Source organism: Ictalurus furcatus, chromosome 29, assembly GCF_023375685.1.
Source record: "Ictalurus furcatus strain D&B chromosome 29, Billie_1.0, whole genome shotgun sequence".
Classification (NCBI taxonomy): domain Eukaryota; kingdom Metazoa; phylum Chordata; class Actinopteri; order Siluriformes; family Ictaluridae; genus Ictalurus; species Ictalurus furcatus.
In genome coordinates, this window is record NC_071283.1 from 9,053,175 (window position 1) to 9,073,877 (window position 20,703).

Genomic DNA, 20,703 nt, shown 5'->3' on the forward strand with positions numbered 1-20,703 from the left:
AATTAACCAGTCATCCACGTAGTTTAGTGCACGGATGCCCTGGAGTCACAATGGAGCCAGAATGACATCCATGCACTTTGTGAAGGTGCGAGGGGATGAAACTATTCTGAAGGGAAGAACCCGATCTTGGTATGCATTGCCTCCAACGTAAACCCCAGGAACTTCTTGTGACTGGGCGATATTTCTATGTGGAAATATGCACCCTTTAGAGCTATCATCACAAACCAGTCCTCAAACTGACTCTGTGGAACGATAAGTTTGGGAGCCAGCATCTTCAACCTGTATGTCTGAAGAGTACAGCTCAGATAACACAGATCTAAAATTGTCCACATACTCCTTTACTTTTTGCAGACCAGGAAATAATGGCTGTTCCCTCCCTCAGGGAACGGGGTACATGTTCTATGGCCTCTTTGTCCAAGAGGGATCTCTGAACTTGACCCGGTAACCCTTTTCTACTATAGACAGAACCCATGGAGACACATTTGGTCTTTTATTGACGTTAACTTTTCCACATTCGATTGGAGGGAAAGCATCAGATTTTCGTTGCCTGTGACAGCTTGCTGACCAGAGAACACTAAAAACTTGGGACAGCCTTGGCTAGTGGAGACCCTACAGTAGCATTGGGGGCTAAGTGCCCTAACAACCTCATGTCCCCTGATATGTCCCTCCACGGCCCCTCAGGACCGTTCCTCTTTTGTCTGCTTGGCCTTTATGACCATTCTTAGATCAGGCCTAGTAGCAGGCTGCAACTGTGGCCGCCCGTTTCCCCTGGCTGTCTGTGGGGGTTGGCGGGCTGCCATCCTTGCCTTCTGCGCCTTCCTCACACTAGCCCTAGTGAACTCGACACAAAAGGGAAGGAACTGGCTGAATGCTGCCATATGTCAAGCTCAATCAGCAGGTCTGCTTGGTAGGCCTGCAACACTGCCATTGTTTGCAGTGACCCACAAGCAAGACCCACTACTGCATAGGCCTTGCCCACCAATGCCACGGTGGCCTTACATTGTTTGGATGGCAAAGCCGGCCCCCCTAAATTAATTTCCCACGATGGCCAAATAATCCGACATTGCAGGGTTATAAATGCGGCTTATGCATGGTTTTCCCCCAGAAGCATGATATTTTGTCATGCACTTCTGGAAAATAGGGGAGTTTTCTGCAGCGTGAGGGATTTACTTTCACTGGGGAAAAAAAGGCTCATCCAGCCTTAGTAATCACTTCAAGCAGCTCTTTATGTTTCTGTTTTTAGCACATCCTTCTGTCTCCTCGGTGTCAGAGAGGAATTATTATTTTTTATTATTGTGTGTGTTTTTTTTTCTTCTGGCTTTCCATAGCGGGAGGAGGAGTCGCGACGTGAGCTCCAAAATCCAGCGGAGAGCCGGACCCGGAAGACAGAGCAAGAGCTAGAGCAGCGCTCGTCTCCGGTTGCTTTTCCAGATCCATACGAGATCCCCCGGACCTGAGACGGTTAGATGCTTCAGCAGCGGCCGCCCAGATCCGCGAGGCTCTGAAACCCAACTCACTTCGGCTTCCGAGAAGAGATCGAGTCGCGATCGGAGCTGCCTAATGTAAGGCGTTAACAATGCTGCCGTTGCATGCTCCATCTCTAGACACTTCACACAGAAAGTGGGCAGTCCTCCCCATGATGAAACAGGAGCATGATGTAACACTTCCTGAATTCTCTCACTCATACTTTTCTCTTTTCTCGCGCATTCTTTTTTTCTTCTCTTTTTTTAAACAGATAGAAAAGTCCAGAGATTTTGAGAAAAGATAGAGATGAAATGAAGAGTCTTTTTGTTTTTGTTACACAAACGACCAACATTCAGTCTCGCGGAAGGTAATAAGGCTGACGGTGCAGTTCAAAGGTGTTGTTTATATATCACGCGATATGCTTAATTGCCACAGAAACTTGCAGAAACAGGCAGGTCCTTGATTCTTTGAAAAGAATACTATACTCCAAGGGTGCTTTCCTTCCTATTAGTTTCTTTGCTGAGTCTGCATCACAGGAAAGTTGATGATTCTGGTTGCTATTTGGTTTGGTTTGCTTTCACACTGCACAAACTTAAATGGACCTAAAAGTTACAAATATTTTGACTGAGGGGCATGTAACACTGAAAACTCTTTGATTCTTTGGTGTGAAAGCTCCCTAATATGTATAATGAAACCCCAAAATGTTTTTTTTTTCCTTCCGTACAGAGCTGAAGAAAAAATCTTGTGATTCCTTGTTCCATCAGAGTTTCTTTTTTTTATTTTGTAAAGTTGATGTGACCCTTGATCCTGACACAAGCAATCCTTGGCTTGGACTCTCTGAGGGCAGATCACAGTTGCATCACCCTGGGGCATGGCAAGACCTGCCTGACACACCACAGCATTTTGGCACAGTGGTCATCACCCTGGGCTGTGTCACCCTGTCAACCCCAAGCTAAAGAGAGTGGGTGTGTTTGTGGACTTTGAAGAAGGCCAGGTGTCATTTTATGATATAATATGTCCATATGTCCAATATGTCCAGGTGTCATTTTATGATGTAATATGTCCATGTCTACACCTTTATTGACTCGTTCCAAGAGAAAATTTATCAGTTTTTCCCCCTGTCCTGCTGTGATAAAGCCTCGGACATACTGAGCATCTTTCCAGTGATGGAGATAACAGACAGCAAACAGTGCTGAACACTATTACAAGGACAATAGGAACAAGTTTAAATTGGATTTTTTAAAGACCTGCTCAGTGATTGTATTTTCGGTTATGGAACAGTCAATATGATATTTTGGTACTTTAAACTGATAGCTAGTGACTGACCTGAAGTGAAGCATCAATATCAACCCTAAAATTGCATATGGAGATGCAATTCAGTCCCTCCAGGATTTAGCGTTTTTGCGATCACAGAAATTAAGGAAATTCAGTAAAATCAAGGAAATTCGCAATATTCACAGGAGCTTGCAATTTTTCAAAATTACCACAGATTTTCTGCAGATTTGGGCCAAGATGCCTCATGTGACGTGAGCACAACACACCATGTGATGTCATGCAAATTCAGCCAAAGCCCCATTCAATTCACGTGCGTCATAAGTACAGGTGAAAGGTCTCATTTACCCACAAGCATCACTGTGAAAAACCATGGAAAACAATTTTGTTCGATTGCAATTTCGGCAGTTCAAGTAGTTTTCCACAAAAAGGCACAAAAATTCTGCAAGTCGCATCACAATTTTTTAAAAAATCCACAGCAAAATCAAGCATTTTTGGCCACAATAATAACAATCTCCACAAAATCCTGGCAACTGCTGTGCCTCAAAGTGTCAATAACTTAGGAACTGACAGAGCTGTTGTTACATCCAGGTTTTAAATATTAATCTAATAAAATATCTTAAATGTAAATGCTACCACAGTGTCACTGGTTTGGGGTCTATGGTTTGGAAGGTTTAGAAAAAAATATTTTAATGAATTAATATATTTGCTGAATTTACCTAACATTTAAATAGTTGTATTATATTAATGAAATAAATTTGTGCTGCAGTTAAATTGGCAGACACCATTAAAGAGAGCAACTTACAGACGTGTTATGTAGTGTCCATCAAGAACCTCTTCTAATGTTAGTACAAACAGGTCAGGGACTAAGCGTTCTATCAAACTAAAACCCAGTTAGAGCAGTACAAAGCTGCTGAAATGACATGGTGGGTACTTTTAAAAAAAAGTTGTGGCCAGAAATCAAAACTTTTAGGCTACAAACGAAGTATCTTGTGGTCAAAACTTTGACCACGTGAGAGTCCCATTTGCTTGCAAAAGATTGCAACGTTTTTTCACAGCTAACAGGAACTTTTCACAGGCCACCTGTCTGAAAGACCACAATGAAAAATCAGCATGTTTAAACTGCAAATAATTTGCTGAACCACTTAAAGCTAAGTGAGATATTGCTTGCTGTGTACAGTCCTATTCCATTCATTAATATTCTGCAATAAACTAATTGAATTGTGTACATTGCTATACATGTAAATTATGGATTATTATTATCTTTACATTTTTAGAAATGTAAATAAGTGGACTACTCTAAACCATGTCTGAACACATATTATTTATATTCCCTTAGTTATTAAATTACTCTCATATTTTTGATTTGCATGATGATGTTGTGCTTTCCACCCACATACTGTTCCCTAATCTCTTAAATGTTTGTGGGATCTGTAACATCACACCAGGAACTGTGGTTACTGTGGTTAAAGGTAATAAAGGGAACTCATTTGTAAACCATTAGTAAAACCACATAACACCAGTAGAATGGTGGTACATATAAATATGATCCTCATAGTGGAATTATGACAATAAATTCAGGCTATATACCATTTTGTGTGTATCAAAACACTTGACATTAAGTGAAAAAGAATTATGGCTCCAATGATCTCTGAAACAATAAAATATGATAGACTGAAAGACAACTGAGTACCTGTGTCAGCTGATAACTGAGTGGTTTTATTCATATGTTGGTTATTTTTCCATGAGGAAGCTGGAATTGTACAACTTAGCTTGACCAGAAGCGAAAAACGAAACTAACCTTGAAGTTCATGCAAACATATGCAAACAGACACACACACACACACACACACACACCTGTTCAATGCTAAGGAAAACATTTTAACAAAGCTGAGCCATACAGATGAGTCTAGTCAGAATAAGGAAAGACAAGGAAAGGATCAGAACTTCACTCAGGTAAATCTGACTTTCATTTTTTATTTTATTTTATTTTTTATTGACCAATATGGCATTCCACAATGACTTTAAAAGCTGCTTGTCTAAATGTTTGAATATTAATATGAAAATTGAATTGCATAGGTTAAAAGCACATATCAAGCAGATGAATGAAATACCTGCCAAATAGTGAACCATTTTAAACTCATGTTAAAATGATAAATGCTTAATAAATGTATTTATTCGTACTTATTTGACTCAAAACCAGATTCATGATTATCATGATGTTAATTGTAAAATAGACTGTTATAGTGAGACTGGAGGGTGTTGTATTAGTTTTTCTTATTATTCTAATATCTCATGAATTGTCACTTTTCCAACCATGTTGCTTACCACACTTAAAATATATATATATATTGGCCCTAATTAAATTCAACATTATTAAATTTTGCTCATTTAATTAATTTACATTTTGTTTGAATTGTTTTTTATGCATGTCACGTGTTTTGAACCAAGTTATGTGAATGAATTAAAATCACTTAGAAAAAAATAAGATGGCTTCGTTTGAGGTCCTCTCTGCACATGCGTATGAATATAACACCTGCACAGTTTCCTTGGCTCCAGAAGGGAATTTCCAGTACCGCGCAGTGAGAATTGATGACATTTTCATTCTGGTCCCGGAGTTTCAACTTTCCGACGATTTGCACAGTAAGTAAAATGTATTTCATATTATGCAGTACCATTCATTACATTACATAACAGTCTGTTGACTGATTTAAGAAAATAGTAGTGCAGATGCACAGTATAATACGATAAACGTTAAAGCATTCACATTGTAGGTTACAGAGGTTTTTATAGTGTAGGTCAACATTGCACATGAAGTTACTCGTATATAAGCACGTTAAGACAAATGTTATGGTTTGTTTGTTGCCGAAAAAATAAGACTCGTGTTGCGAGTATGCATGCATTTGAAGCATGTGGGAGAGGTTGTGCCTCCTTGTACTTTATCAGTCAACTATTGTGAGTGTTTGTCCACTGTAATATATATTTTGTTTACTATGTGATGAATTTCCAGTTTTTTGACCTTGGGTGCATGTAAATCTATTGTATGAGACGTTTAAAACAAAATTAGGCACGTATCAAAACCATAATAGGTGCGCTTTAAGTAAGATATGGATGCTTATTTTTTGCTATGTACCATCTATTAAATCCAACTTGGACTACATTTACATGAACAGCAGTAATCTAATTATTGACCTTACTCTGAGTAAGATAATAATGTGATTAAGGTGTTTACATGCATTGCTTTTAGAATACTCCTTTCATGTACCCGTTTTACATGTTATAGAACATAATTAGATTAACGGCACACGTCATTACGTCACCGTGCCACACCGTCCGATGTCCCTCCAGAATTTCACGTATCAACATACAGTTCGTCTTCGTTATGGTACAGTATACAGTTTTGGGTGTTTTTATTAAATTTTTTAATGAACGCTTTAAGTGCAGTCAATTATTTGTCATGCTGTACGTGCAAATAGATGACTGCTTGAAGCCGTGGGCTGCGTCCCAAACCGCGTACTTACTGTCTATATAGTAGCCGAGATACATGTATTTTTCCCCACTACAGGTCTATAGTAGGCAAGCATGCAGTTTGGGATGCAGCCGTACTCTCTTGTTTGCCGTAAAATGATGAGCACTGCCGTGCGTGATCGTGTCCTGTTGCAAAATGCAGTGAAAACTCTCACACGACGTTCATAATGTGATTAAGGTGTTTACATGTCTGTAATACACATCGATAATGCGACTAAAACAGGAGTACTCCACATGTCTTAATTCGATTAGTGCTTACTTTGAGTATGACCTTAATCAGATTAAGGTAATTAAAAATTGCTGTTTACATGGTAGTTTCTTAATCAAAGTATCGTCTTAATTGGGTTAAGAATGGATTATTGTTGTCCATGCAAACGCACTGAATGTTGTGTTGTGTTTATTTATTTATTTATTTATTTTGGATTATCTTATGTGATTGTCAGTTCAATGAATCAATGTAAAGACTGTGGCATTCAAGTGAGAAGGCAACCTGAAATTCTTAAACACTACAGACTTAAACATGGCCACTTTGGGCATTGTTTCAAATGTATTCATCCAGGCGGGCCTTGTGTTGATATCTTGAGTTGATATTTAGGGAGTCCTTTACATTTTTATGCCATGCATTGTTACATAACATGTAATCTTATGTAATATTACATAAAGTAATATTCAAATTTGTAATATTTACAGAAAATTGATGTCCATCTAAAGAGAGAAGCTATCCTCAGAACTCTTTGCATCTATCTTGTTGAGGATGAGGGATGCCTAGTAAAGAAGTATATGGTGAGTCTATTTGAACTGTGCATCTTAAATCAATAGTCCACCTAAAAGTTGTCTGCTATTTGTTTTCATAGACTGAAGGTGAATGGTGATCAACACTTTGTTGCTCCAAAAGATTTAATGGCATTATCAGTGTATGTGACTCATGGGGTTTAATACAAATCTAATTAGGTGATTTGATTCCTTTGAGTGCGGTAAAAAAATTATGGAAGAATCACCTAAGACGTCTTGGATTAAATCACACGAGTCAACTGGATTACGCTGGCAATGCCTTTATATCTTTTTTGGAGCGTCAAAGTTTTGGTCCCCATTACTCTTCATTGCATGGACACAAACAGCTTTACAAGATTTACTAACATACTCATGTGCTAAAGAATAATGCCAAAAGAGACACTGTTTGACCCTCACTGCTCTTTGAGCAGTTCAGCCCAGTCCGCTGAGGACCGTCTCAGCAGTAACAAGAACTGCATCCCTTGATTGCATCTCCCATGGAAGATCTTTCCTTGTGACATCTCTTTGTTTGAGACACCTCATTCCAAAAAAAAATTATAAATAGATTTTGTAAGCCAATAAATAGGAACCACATTAAAATAATGGTGTATACCTTATCAATTTAAAATCGTCAATCAGTTACCAATCAAAAAACAATGTCTAATAACTTCTTATTATGTTTCTTTTTATTTGAATATAGGGCAATCAAAGAGATGACTTCTTGAAAGACCTGACAAACACCATTTGAAAGGAAGGAGGAGCTCTTGAACACTTTGAGGACATCAGATCTGTTGCAGTGATGCTGGCTGCAATCTATGTGCTTAATTTGGCATATACAAAAGAGCTCAAATATTACTATGCATTTATTCAGAAAGTCCTTCTGCAGATGAATTCTGAAAGGTTCTTCCCTAAAGACTGAAAAGCAAAATTAATGTAATGCTGTCATTTTGCTACAGGCACTGATGTTCAGGTTCCTACTATACAAATTGCAATTTGTTACCTGAAATGTCAGCACTTTGTTGTTAACTGTTGCATTACGAAACTGTATTGTGGCTGGTTACTTTTGTGGCCAATTTAACAATTGTACAGTTCAAGCACTGTTGTTTTAATGATGCACAAACAAATGTTATGTAGCCTATTGCCACCTGTGAATTTTCTATCTTTTTCTTTATTTTTTTTTGTGGTTATTTTATGAATGTGCAATTTGTTGTTATAAATGTCAGCAGGTTTTTAATAGTTGCATTAAAAAGGTGTATTGTGCAGTCTGTAAAGGATTTCACAGAACCATTTATTCATGACTTATAAATGTTAGAAACCTGTGAAAATGTATCTTATTGTAAAGTGGACATATGTGAGCCATTTATTAATGACTTATAAACGTTAATAACCTGTGAAAGCGCACCTTAATTTAAAGTGGACGCCTCTGAACCATTTACCACTACTACTGGAAGTAATTGATTCATTAATAAAATATCATGAATAAATACGTTTCTCACCCTTTTTTGCATTTAGTGTTTTGGAGGATATAAAGTTTGAAAATTCATCTTGATAAATTGCTGTGGATAAGCATCGTGACCTGAGTTTACAGAGACATTCAGAGTAGCACTTGATAAGCAACATGGTTGGAAAGGTGACATGAGTTGTGAGATATTAGAATAATAAGAAAAACCATTACAACACCCTCCAGTCTCACTATAACAGTCTACAGTACTTTTGCACTTAATATCATGATAATCATGAATCTGGTTTTGAGTCAAATAAGTATGATTATATACATTTATTAAGCATTTATAACGTGAATTTAAAATGGTTCACTATTTGGCAGGTATTTCTTTAGAGTCACCTTTTTTATTCATGCAGTTATAATTGACTTATAATGCATCTGTAAATGCGTTAATACTCATTAATGAACACCTTTATAAATGCTTTATAAAGGAAAACTTGATGTAAAGTGTTACTGAAAATGCTAATAAAAACAAAGAGGAGTGATTTGTAAATGCACTTTGACTTTTATTTAAACAAAAAACATATAAAGACCAAATATTTGAGGTTTTACCTAATCAACTGCATAGTTTTTTGAAGACAGATGTTTATTTTGAAATTGATGCATGTAACACGTTCCAAAAAAGTTGGGTCAGGGGCAATTTAGGACTAATAGCGATGGGACATGTTGAAATAAAAAGGTGATGTGAAACTGGTGAGGCAATCATCTAATTATAGTATATAAGGAGCCTCCAAAAAGTCCTTCAAGAGCAAGGATGGGTCAAGGCTCGCCAATCTGCCAACAGATGCGTCAGTGAATAATCCAACACTTTGAGAACAACATTCCCCAAAGACAAATCGGTAGGATTTTGGCCATTTTACCTACTACTGTGTACAATATAATTAAAAGAGTCAAGGAATCTGGTCAAATCTGAATCATGTTTTGTGGTTCGACAAGTCAACGTTTCAAATAGTTTTTGGACAAAACAGCCATCATTTTCTCCGGGCCAAAGAGAAAAAGTACCATCCAAGCTGTTATCAGTGTCAGGTCCAAAAGCCAGCGTCTGTCATGGTATGGGGGTGTATCAGTGACCATGGCATGGGTAACTTGCACATTGTACCATTAATGCAGAAAGATATGTACACATTTTGGAGCAACATATGCTGCCATCCAGAGCAAGACAACACCAAACCTCATTCTGCCTGGATTACAAGCACATGGTTGTGTAAGCAGACAGTGCGGGTGCTAGCGTTGCCTGCCTGCAGTCCTGACTTTTCTCTGATTGATAATGTGTGGCGCATTATGAAGCGCAAAATAAGGCAACGAAGACCCCGTACAGTTGCACAGCTGAAGAAATACATAATGGATGAATGGGGGAAAATCACGCTTGCTAAACTTAACCAACTGGTGTCTTCAGTGCCCAAAAGCTTAATAAGTGTTATTAAAAGAAAACCAATGATACAATGGTAAACAGTTGACTGTTTACAAACTTTTTTAGAGTGTGTTGCAGTCATCAGATTTGAAACAAGTGTATATTTTCAAAAATAAATTAAATTCCTAACATAAAACATCAAATATTGTGTTAATGATGTGTTTTCAATATAATACAGGGTGAATAGAATATTCAAATGACTCTTTTTGTTTGTTTTTTTGCCTTTTCCATACTGTCCATACTGTTTTTGGAATTTGGGTTGTAGACCTGTACATCACAAGTAACAAGTAGGTTCACATTTCATGCTCAAATTAAAGAATAATAATAGGAACTAAAAGTAGGAGTTATTAAGAAAATAGGGTTCCCATTTAAGTCTGCTTCCTCTCAAGGTTTCTTCTTCAGGTTGTCTCAAAGCTGGTCACTGAGCAGCACAATGATAGGGAGCTTCCTTAGAGCTCTAGGTTACTGTCTGTTTGGATGTACTGCCCATCGCTGTTGGGTTTCATAGTGTTTTAATTGTGTTTAGCTGCTATTTCCATAACTCATTTTGCTGACAGACACCAACAGTAGGATTAGTTGCCAAACATTACCAACTCTTAAAAAACAATGAAAACACAATGCTAATATAAATTCAACCCTACAGATCCCTGCACATTCCAAAAACAAAGAGTGCATTAGACAGTGCAATGGATAGCCATTTACTATACACAGTATAACAGTTTTAATGGTGAGAAATGACTAAATCAGTGGTAGGAACAAAATCAGGCATTCAAAAAAGGTGATGATGCAGTGTAAATTCTACCTATGTTAAGACATGTACAACTTTAAGCATTAATTCAATTCAATTCAATTCAATTTTATTTGTATAGCGCTTTTTACAATGGACATTGTCTTAAAGCAGCTTTACAGAAATATCAACACGGTATACAGATATTAAAGGTGCGAATTTATCCCAACTGAGCAAGCCACTGAGTCGCAACGGTGGCAAGGAAAAACTCCCTAAGATGTTTTAAGAGGAAGAAACCTTGAGAGGAACCAGACTAAGAAGGGAACCCATCCTCATCTGGGTAACAACAGATAGTGTGAAAATGTTCATTATGGATTTATATGAAGTCTGTTTGGCCTTAGAAGCAACCATAGTCCCAGCAATCTGGAATTGGAGTAGATGAGAGCTCCATCCAGAGGTAGGACATCCGAAAGGATCAGGCAGGTCCAGAGAGCAGAAAGGATCAGGATCTCTATTATCTCCATAAAATTGTGTGTGGCTCGGCAGAAGGTGAGAGGGAGAGAAGAGACTGTTAGGACTGTGCTTAGCATAATAGAAAGTCTAGTCAGGGTAGGCTTGAGTAAACAAATACGTTTTAAGCCTAGACTTAAACACTGAGACTGTGTCTGAGTCCCGAACACTAATTGGAAGACTGTTCCATAACTGTGGAGCTCTATAAGAGAAAGCTCTTCCCCCTGCTGTAGCATTCGTTATTCGAGGTACCGTCAGATAGCCTGCATGTTTTGATCTAAGTAGGCGTGGCGGATCATAGAAAACCAAAAGGTCGCTTAGATACTGTGGCGCAAGACCGTTTAGTGCTTTATAGGTTAATAATAGTATTTTATAATCAATGCGAGATTTCACTGGGAGCCAATGCAGTGTTGATAAAATCGGGGTGATGTGGTCGTATCTTCTGGTTCTAGTAAGGACTCTGACAGCTGCATTCTGGACTAACTGGAGTTTGTTTATGCACCTACTGGAACATCCAGACAGTAAGGCATTACAGTAATCCAGTCTAGAGGTGACAAAAGCATGAACTAATATTTCTGCATCATGTAGTGACAATATATTTCTTATCTTAGAAATATTTCTGAGATGAAAGAAGGCTATCCTAGTAATATTATCTACATGAGCATCAAATGATAGGCTGGAGTCAATAATCACACCGAGGTCTTTTACTGCTGCACATGATGAAACAGAAAGACCATCCAGAGTAACCATGTGATCAGAAAGCTTACTTCTAGCTACACGTGGTCCTAATAAAAGTATTTCTGTCTTATCAGAATTAAGTAAAAGGAAGTTAGTTAGCATCCAACGTCTAATGTCCTTTACACAATCCTCAACTTTACTAAGCTGCTGTCTGTCCCCTGGCTTCTCTGAAACATACAACTGAGTATTATCAGCATGACTGTGGAATCTAATTCCATGTTTATGAATAATTTGACCTAGAGGTAGCATATATAAAGTAAAAAGCAGTGGGCCTAAAACAGAACCTTGTGGAACACCAAATTTAACCTCATTATGCGTGGAGAAGTCTCCATTTACATCTACGAACTGATACCGATCGATCAGATAAGACCTGAGCCAGGAGAGGACTGTTCCCGTAATGCCAACAACATTTTCTAATCTATCAAGGAGAATAATATGATCTATAGTATCAAAAGCTGCTCTAAGGTCAAGTAACACAAGCAGCGAGACACAACCCTGATCAGAGGCCAGTAGTAGGTCATTTACTACTTTGACCAACATTGTCTCTGTGCTATGATGAGGGCTAAATCCTGACTGATACATTTCATGAATGTTATTCCTATGTAAGTATGAGCATAGCTGCTGTGCTACAACCTTTTCTAAGATCTTAGAGATGAAGGGGAGATTTGATATTGATCTATAGCTGGATAGTTGAGAGGGGTCAAGGTCAGGTTTTTTAATCAGGGGTTTAATAACTGCTAATTTAAGTGATTTAGGTACATAGCCAGTGCTAAGGGAAGAATTGATTATATTTAAAAGTGGTTTAATTACTCCAGGACAAATCTGTTTAAAGAAACATGTAGGTACAGGATCTAGTATGCAAGTTGATGAATTTGCTGAAGAGATTAATGAAGCTAGTTCGGTCTCTCTAAGGGGAGCAAAACACTCTAAACATTGATCAGATATTGCTACATTATCATCTAATGGATTAGTTATAATACTATCTGGTTTTAATTTAATAGACTGAATTTCACATCTTAAGCATTTAAGCATATTAAGCATTTTGTCTCATGGGATGACACACATAACTAAATTCCCACTCTGTATGCCAGCAGATAACATTTCACCACCATAAGACCATGAATGACTTCACACCCCTCACATCTTCCATCAGTTCTCTACAGAACACTCCTGTATACATCTTGCACCACCTCAAATGTCCCATATGCCTTGACATGCTACAGAACCCTGTCACTACCACCTGTGGTCACACCTTCTGCAAGATCTGCGTGGATAACCACTCACGCAGTAATGGCAAAGTCTGCCCATTATGCAAGGACAATCTGACCAACCTAAAGGTGAACATTGTCTTAAAAGAAATTCTGAATGAGTTCCACAAGGCCCAGAGGCCAGGTCCAGATGAATTCACTGGACAGCTGGAGGAGGTCCCCTGCGACATGTGCTATGATAGTCACAAGTATAAAGCAGTCAAATCCTGTTTGATATGCTTGTTGTCCTTCTGCAAAAGACATCTTACTGGACACCAGAAGAAGTTGCATTCCAAAGGGCATAAGCTGGTGGCCCCATTGAATGAGCTGGATCAGCAAGCATGCATGGTCCACGGCAGGCCTCTGGAGCTCTATTCAGTCAGCGATGGGAAGTTAATCTGCAGTCGCTGTGTACAAGTAGGGAGAAATGTGGTATCTCTGGAGGAAGAAATCGACAGAAGGCAGGTAAAAAAAATTCCATGCTCTGGTTCTTCTTGCTAGAATATAGTTAGGTCTCTATATTTGTTTTAACATTTGCTGTAGGTTGAATTCTAAAAATGCAAATAACCAAAGCCTAAAGCATTGATAGCACTAATTTTAATATTATTTATAATTTAAAAATATTTGCCTGAAACACCAGTTTTTACCATAAAATCAGAGCTAATGATGAGAAATGTAATTTTACCCTGCAGTATTCATGCAATATTTACAAATATGTATGTTAATGTCATAAAGCAATAAGCCATGAGAAGGTTTTCAGGTAAGGGTGTTCTTAAGCAAGACACTAAATGCAGTTCCTAAAAACCCCTTATAAAATGACAACAAATGGATGTAGAATGTAGAAATGTAGAATCCAGAGTCTGCTAAAAAATTTTGTTTATTATTAAAAATATTTGCAATAAATAGTTCTTCTGCCACACAATGTAGTCCACTACTACTGTTTACTGAAAACAGTAAGCTTTCAGTGCAACACCATTAGGCAAACAGCAAAGATTAAGGCATTCTATGGAAAAATCACTGATTTAGGTGTAACAGTTCTATTCGCTCATACAGAATTTAATTATTATGATGTGGTCACAGGTGTGAGTATTTCAAGGATCTTACAATGTCTTTGAACATTTGAACACTGATCAGATTTTACAAAACTACCCACTACTAGTTCACACATCCCAGATAGCTTAACATATAGTAGTTACTTGTATGCAATATTTGAAATATTCCAAAATGCACAGGCTGCATTATCCAAATTTCCTGAAGATAATGGGAAGAAAAACTATTTATTTATTTATTTATTTATTTATTTATTTATTTATTTATTGACTGATAGGGGCACGGTGGCTTAGTGGTTAGCACATTTGCCTTGCACCTGGGGGCTCGATTCGTGCCTCCACCTTGTGTGCATGTGGGGTATGTGCTTTGGGGGTTTCCTTCAGGTACTCTGCTTTCCTCCCCTGGTCAAAAGACATGCATTGTAGCTTGATTGGCATTTCCAAATTGCCCGTAGTCTGTGAATGGATATCTGAATTTGTGTGCAATTGTGAGCGGCTATGGGCTGTGTAGGATAAGCACTATGGAAAATGGATGGATGGATGGCTATTGACTGACAAGGTCACTTGGAATGCACAAACAAAAAAAAGAAAGAAAGAAAAAAACCCTGTTACTCATTTAAAAGAAAAAAATTAGTGAAAATGAGATACTTTGGTTTAAGATGCATTTTTAAAAATGATTAATACTTTTTCTTTTTAGAATCAATGCTAGAAAATGATTTTTAAAAATAGAAAATGATTTTACAGACGGATAAATGACACTCCGACTGTGGAATCATCCTGTTGATTTGTAAAGATATATTTCCTCACAGGCAGAGCTGGGCACTGTTATAAGCGAGATGAAACAGGGAATACAGCAGAGACAGGAGAAAGTGAAAGAGCTGTACAATACTGCAGCAAACTGCCTGGTGAGTCTCCATAACTTACCTACAACTCAGCAAAACAACTTATCATTGTTACACAACTGCACTTTTAAATGAATGACCAAATTACAGTGGTGTTTTCATGTACAAATGATTTGATAGCAGCTAAATCACCATTTGGCAGTAATCTAAACAGTTTTACTTGCATCTGTTAATGGGAGAATATGACTCTTTATGAATAACAACAGATTTATTATTGCTTTTAGATTATGTGGATTATGTAAAATATTAGGATCAGTGCATTAATATAAACATTTGACCTGATAGTACTGTCAGAGACTGTGTACAGAAAATTAATCAACACATTCTGACTCATTTCACTGCAAGTTTTATATTTTATATGATTGTGTATGTGACAAATAAAAATCTTGACTCATGACTAATCAGATTACAGCAGTTCTGTGGTCAGTATAAGATGACATAAAATAACCACCAGCGAATGAACCTTGAAAAGGAAAGCTACATTTCATGTGCAACACTGATGCCCTCCACTGGTCAAATCTTTACAGGCTCTGATTGACCAGGAGATGAAGGAGATTAAAAAAGTTTTCAAAGCCATAAAGAAGGCAATTCAGAAAGCAGAGGACAAGGTGCTAAGACCTTTAGAAGACCGGAGGAGACAAGTGGAGCAGGAGGCAGAGGAGCTGAAAAGAGATTTGCAGAGAAAGATCACCACATTGAGTAACACCATCTCAGATCTACAAACATTGAGATATGAAGAAGATCCTGTCTTCTTCCTACAGGTCAGCAACTAATCACTTGTGGTGTTTCCATCACAGAATAAACCTTTTCTCTTTGGATGCAGACAGTGTAATTTAGCTCATAGTTATATTTAGTATGTTAGATGTTTTGTAGAATAATGTATACAGCAAGGTTCTGAGTAAACCATCAAGAAATACCACAAATCTTTTATTATTCAGATAAATAGGGACAAATCATGTTTTAGTTTGAGAAAACCGTATGTCAGATGCCTCTAATGTCAAATTAATATTTCTATATGTCTATATTTACCCACTTACAACTACCTTCTATACATTATGCATTACAGTCACAATGTCCTTCAGTAAATAATAGCAAATGAGCAAATTCCACACAAATGTCACCCATACCATGGAAGAATAAAGTTCTGAGCAGATGAATAAAACTACTTTTCACATATATGTATTTCACTCCTTTATAACAGTATTTAACTTCTATGGTCCATTTAATCCACAGCCATTTGCCAGCAGTATTTTTTTTTCATTTATTAATGAAACACTCTTTATACCTTTGTTAATTTATACAAGATTTAATATTGCGGAGCTTCCATGAAATATCTCTGTGACAATATATATATATATATATATATATATATATATATATATATATATATATAAGTAATACAAGTATATGCACAATAATCACTGTATGATGAAATAAAACGAGTCCTTCATGACAGATTCAGACCTTTGGACCCTGATGTAAGACTAGTGAGGCCTCATATGTTGTGGCACAGAAGCATAAAAAAAAACAATTTGTGAAAATTTTGTAACATGTGAACATTTTGTAAATGGTTCCTGTTTAGTTTAACAATTGTAATCTGGCATGTAACTCTGTGCATCTTTTGGAGCACAAAGCTGATACAGTGAGGGAAATGTGTATTGAATGCATAAACATGTTTTCAGTAAATATATTTTCAATGAGGCTTTTTACATGAAATTTTCACCACACTTTGATATTAACTCAAGAAATCCACACATATAAAGAAATACAAACATTAAAGTCCATACAGGAAGTTGTGTGTAATAAAGAGGAATAACACTGGGGAAAAAAAGCATTGAATATGCTAACAGAAATTTATTTAATACTTAGTGGAGAAGTCTTTATTTGTAATGACAGTGTCAAGACGCTTCCTGTATGAAGAAATTCATCGGCCGCAGTATTCATGTGTGATTTTGGCCCATTCTTCTAAACATATTGTGTTTAAATCTTGAAGATTTCCGGGGCCTTCTTGTGAACCTTGATCTTTAGCGCTTTCCACAAATGTTCAACTGGTTTCAGGTCAGGTGATTGACTGGGCCATTCTTACACCTTGATTTATTTTCTCTGAAACCAATTGAGAGTTTCCTTTGCTGTATGCTTTGGATCGTTGTCCTGCTGGAAGGTCCACCCACGTCTCATTTTCATCATCCTTGTGGATGGCAGCAGATTCTTCTCAAGAATCTCCTGGTAAAGGGCTCCATTCATCGTTCCTTCAATTATATGAAGGCTGCCAGTACCATGCGATGAAAAACAGCCCCACACCATGATACTTCCACCTCCAAACTTCACTATTGGTATAGTGTTTTAAGTGTGATGTGAAGTGCCATTTCTTCTCCAAACATGGTGTGTAGTATGACAGCCAAAAAGTTCAATTTTGCTCTCGTCTGACCAGACTACACTCTTCCAGTATTTCATAGGCTTGTCCAAATGAGTTATAGCAAACTTTAAATGAGCTTCAACATGCCTTTTCTTTAGTAATGGAGTCTTGCAGGGTGCATAGAGGCCATGGCGGTGGAGTGCATTGCCAATTATTTTCTCTGTAATGATGGTACCTGGTGCCTCTAAGTGTTTCTGGAGCACTTTCCTAGTGGTCCTTGGCTCTTGAGCTACTCTTCTAACTATTCTTTTGACTCCCTGGTCAGAAATCTTGCGAGGAGCTCCTGTGCATGGCCGGTTGATGATGGAGTGATGTTGCTTCCACTTGAGGATAATGGCCCCAGTGGAGCTTACTGGAAGATTCAGAAGTTTTGAAATATGTCTGTACCCGATTCCATTAATATGTTTTGCAACAGTAAGGTTGGTGAGGTCGTGGGAGAGTTCTTTGCTTTTACCCATCATGAGATGTTTCTTGTGTGACACCTTGGTAACGAAAAGCCTTTTTATAGACCATCAATTTACTAACCCAGCGGATATTAATTTGCACAGACAGGAGGTATAATTACCTTCTACTTATGGATTTCAGCTGGTTCCTTGTATTGGAGAACTGCTGTTTCTTAGCATCTTCAATACTTTATTCCTGTGTCATTCCACTTTATTACACATAACTTTATTTATGGACTTTAATGTTGTTATTTTTTTTGCTTTATATTTGTGGATTTCTTGAGTTCATATTGATGTCTGGTGAAAATTTCATGCCAATAACCTCATTGGAAATATATTTACTGAAAAAAATTTGACGCGTTTGATACTTATTTCCCCCGCTGTACAATAGCTAATGGTGATTGTGTTAAAGCAAACAAACAAGCAAATAAATAAATAAATAAATAGATGGATAAATAAATAAATAAATAACACAGCAGTTAATAGCTATGATCTGGAACAAGTTTGGTGATTCATTATTTACATCTCTGATCTTACAGTGGATGTGACTCTGGATCCAGACACTGCTAATGCACAGCTCCTAATTTCTGATGACATGAGACAGGTGCACAGCTCTGTGAAGCAAAGGGATGTATCTGATTGCCCTGAGAGGTTTGATATGTTTGGCAGCGTTTTGGGACAGAACCTGCTGACTGAAGGCAGGGCCTTCTGGGTAGTGGAGGTTGGGAACAAACGAGGCTGGGATATTGGGGTGGCAAGAGAGGAGGCAAACAGGAAGGGTGCACTCTCCCTCAAACCAAGCCAAGGATACTGGGCAATTGTGCATTATAATGGCAATATTTATGCTCTGGAAGACCCACCCACCCTGCTATCTCTTTCAAATAAACTCTGTAAACTAGGAGTGTTTGTTGATTACAGCGAGAAGTTAGTCTCGTTCTATGACATGGAAGCAGAAACTCACATTTACTCCTTTACTGACTGTGCATTTGGAGCAGTAATTAAACCCTACTTTAGCCCTCACCTTAACGAGGATGTCCCATTGGTCATTTGCCCTGTCAATCTCTCTATTTAATGGGAAAGGTCATTTTTGAGCAACTGTAAACTGTAAAAGCTGTACTGTACCAATTGTACTATATCAATTTCATAGAAACTTATGCAAGAATTGTTAACAAGCATATACTATATTCATTTAAATACATGAAGGCTTTTAACTTTAATATTGTATAATATTGTGATTTTAATGGCAATCTAAATATATGCAATCCATTTGATTCTAAAATATATATCACCAGGAATGGTTATTTGCAGATAAAGGGGTGAAAGGCTCTTGTGTGGTTATTAAAGTCAGTTCGTAATCATTAGGCTTCTAAGATGGTGGTTATTTTAGTGCAATGAAGTGTACCGGGCAGTGAGATATCAATGATTTGCAGCAGATAATGTAAGAATCAGTTGATTCTTTTCTATGTTAGAGTTTCTAGGTCTGACTCTTCTTTTTAAGAGCTTTGCTGTAACTAAAATATTAAAGTAGATTGTGCATGTTTATGGTGAATTTGCTAGCATGCTACAGTGGAACTTTTGATGATTAATGATTTGTTAGGGGTTCGTGAAAAATCCACTAAAAACACATGTATGTGTATAAACCTAAAAAAATATAACAACAACAAAACATTCTAATGTATCCAGGGTGCAAGTTGCTCCAAAATAAGGTATTTTACCTTAATAATATGAAAATACATATATGTTTTTGTTCAACTCCACAAACACATCTTTCAACATGTAGCTTACTAATGTCAGTAGTAGTTAAAGCTAATGTTATCTGATGATACATCGAGTGGGATCTACATCGAGTGGAATCTTTTCATCCCAACTCAATTTCGTCTTACATAAGCTTTGTAAGAGCCTCTTTGCCACGAGAATGATAGGAGCCAAAAAGCCCAAGGGGTCATAGATTGAACAAATGATGGATAAAATGCCCCTCGGGTTACCTCATGGGACTTGATTCTATACTGAAAGTATATCTCTACATCTCTTTCGACGTATCATTGAGCACCAAGAGCTCTTTCCATTGGTAACTGCTCCTTATTTAAATCCAGAGCTCTCATTTCTTTTGCTCTATCCTCTTCTGGAATTTCAGAAATCATGGCACGATCATTACTGATCCATTTGTTTAAGTGGAAACCACCTTTTGAGCATACTTCTGTTAGCTATTGATACAGAAATATTGCTTGCTCTGTACTATTGACTGCTTTCAGGCGGTCATCTACGTAGAAGTTCTGCCGGATGGTATTCGTGACTTCTTCCAGATACGTCCCCTGATTGTCATCTGCTGTTTTCAGTAAAGCGTATGTTGCACAGCTGGGTGATGACACTGCACCGAAGATATGCACAAGCAACCTGTGTTCCACAAGCTCTTTAGAGAGGTCTCCGTTTGGCCACCAGAGAAAGCGCAAGAAGTTAGCGTCTTCCTTTGCCACTCGAACCTGATGGAACATCCCTTAAATGTCGGCGATGAAGGCTACAAGGCCTTGCCGAAAGCGAAGCAATATGCCAAGTAGTGTATTGGTAAAGTCACGGCCTTGAAGCAGTTCCTTATTCAGAGAAGTTCCACCAAATGTTGTAGCACAGTCAAACACCACGTGCTTTTGTGTGGGTGGTAGACACCATGGTGAGGCAAATACCACACCTTGCCAGTTTTGGCTTGCAACTCACTCTGAGGAACAA

At 37.7% G+C, this 20,703-nt stretch overlaps 1 protein-coding gene across 1 annotated transcript; it reads left to right on the forward strand.

The window, feature by feature from the left end:
- The first annotated feature begins 4,274 nt into the window (after window positions 1–4,274).
- LOC128604028 (E3 ubiquitin-protein ligase TRIM21-like) lies at window positions 4,275–19,159 on the forward strand. Its single transcript, XM_053618799.1, has 5 exons — window positions 4,275–4,692; window positions 13,020–13,637; window positions 15,031–15,126; window positions 15,651–15,822; window positions 18,522–19,159. Exons 1-5 carry the CDS (start codon window positions 4,558–4,560, stop codon window positions 19,052–19,054), a joined length of 1,554 nt encoding a protein of 517 aa, XP_053474774.1. The 5' UTR covers window positions 4,275–4,557; the 3' UTR covers window positions 19,055–19,159.
- Window positions 19,160–20,703: the final 1,544 nt, after the last annotated feature.